The sequence below is a fragment of the Hipposideros armiger genome, unplaced genomic scaffold (genome assembly GCF_001890085.2).
Source record: "Hipposideros armiger isolate ML-2016 unplaced genomic scaffold, ASM189008v1 scaffold_458, whole genome shotgun sequence".
Taxonomy (NCBI): domain Eukaryota; kingdom Metazoa; phylum Chordata; class Mammalia; order Chiroptera; family Hipposideridae; genus Hipposideros; species Hipposideros armiger.
In genome coordinates this window covers 1,260,269-1,260,994 of record NW_017731808.1, presented here as the reverse complement: position 1 = coordinate 1,260,994, position 726 = coordinate 1,260,269, and the positions used below count along the sequence as shown (strand labels likewise).

At 57.9% G+C, this 726-nt stretch overlaps 1 protein-coding gene across 1 annotated transcript in view; it reads left to right on the top strand.

The window, feature by feature from the left end:
- CBS (cystathionine beta-synthase) overlaps positions 1-726 on the top strand; it is a 19,113-nt gene continuing 18,387 nt past the window's right edge. Inside the window, exon 1 of the mRNA XM_019666006.1 lies at positions 1-569. Within this exon, the coding sequence (XP_019521551.1) occupies positions 361-569 (209 nt within the window). The 5' untranslated portion in view covers positions 1-360. The remainder of the gene's footprint in view (positions 570-726) is intronic.

Genomic DNA, 726 nt, shown 5'->3' with positions numbered 1-726 from the left:
GTTCGTCTGATGGACACTTGTGTTTCCACAGTTTGGCTATTGTGCACAGTGCTGCTGTGAATGTGGTATGCGAATTCCTGCTTCCATGTTTTGGATAGATGTGTAGGAGTGGCATTGCGGGGTCACGTGGTAGCTCTAGGGTTCACCTTATGAGAAAGGTGTCCAAACTTGTCCGCTGCGGGTGCCTGCGTGTTTGTGCCTGTTCTTGCTGAGCTGCCTGAATGAGTGGAGCCCACGCCCAGAGGGGCCGATGAGCAGAACTCCGCCGCCCACCCGCAGCGTGATAGCAGGCTCTCCTGCGGTGTCTGGAAATGGCCTGAGCGATGACATCTCTTCTCCATCCCTCTGGCAGGTGACAGCATGCCTTCCGAGACACCCCAAGCAGAACAGCGGTCCGCAGGGTGCCCCCACCTGTCAGGGGCTCACTCTGAGAAAAGGAGCCTGGAGCAGGGGCCCCCCGGGGACAAGGATGCCAGGGAGCACCTGTGGATCAGTCCGGATATGCCGAGCAGGTGCTCCTGGAAGCTGGGCAGGCCCATCACTGACTCCCCGCATCACCACATTGGCTTGTAAGTCCCTGTTCATGGTCGTCAGTCAGTCCATTCTTACCTGAGGGGAGGAGCTTGTTAGCTGGAAGCCACAGAGCCATGTGGATATGAGCCTCCCCCTTGTAATCACTGTGATGGGTGGTGAGCTGCAGGGGTTGGGGGGCTTTTTAGATGAGCC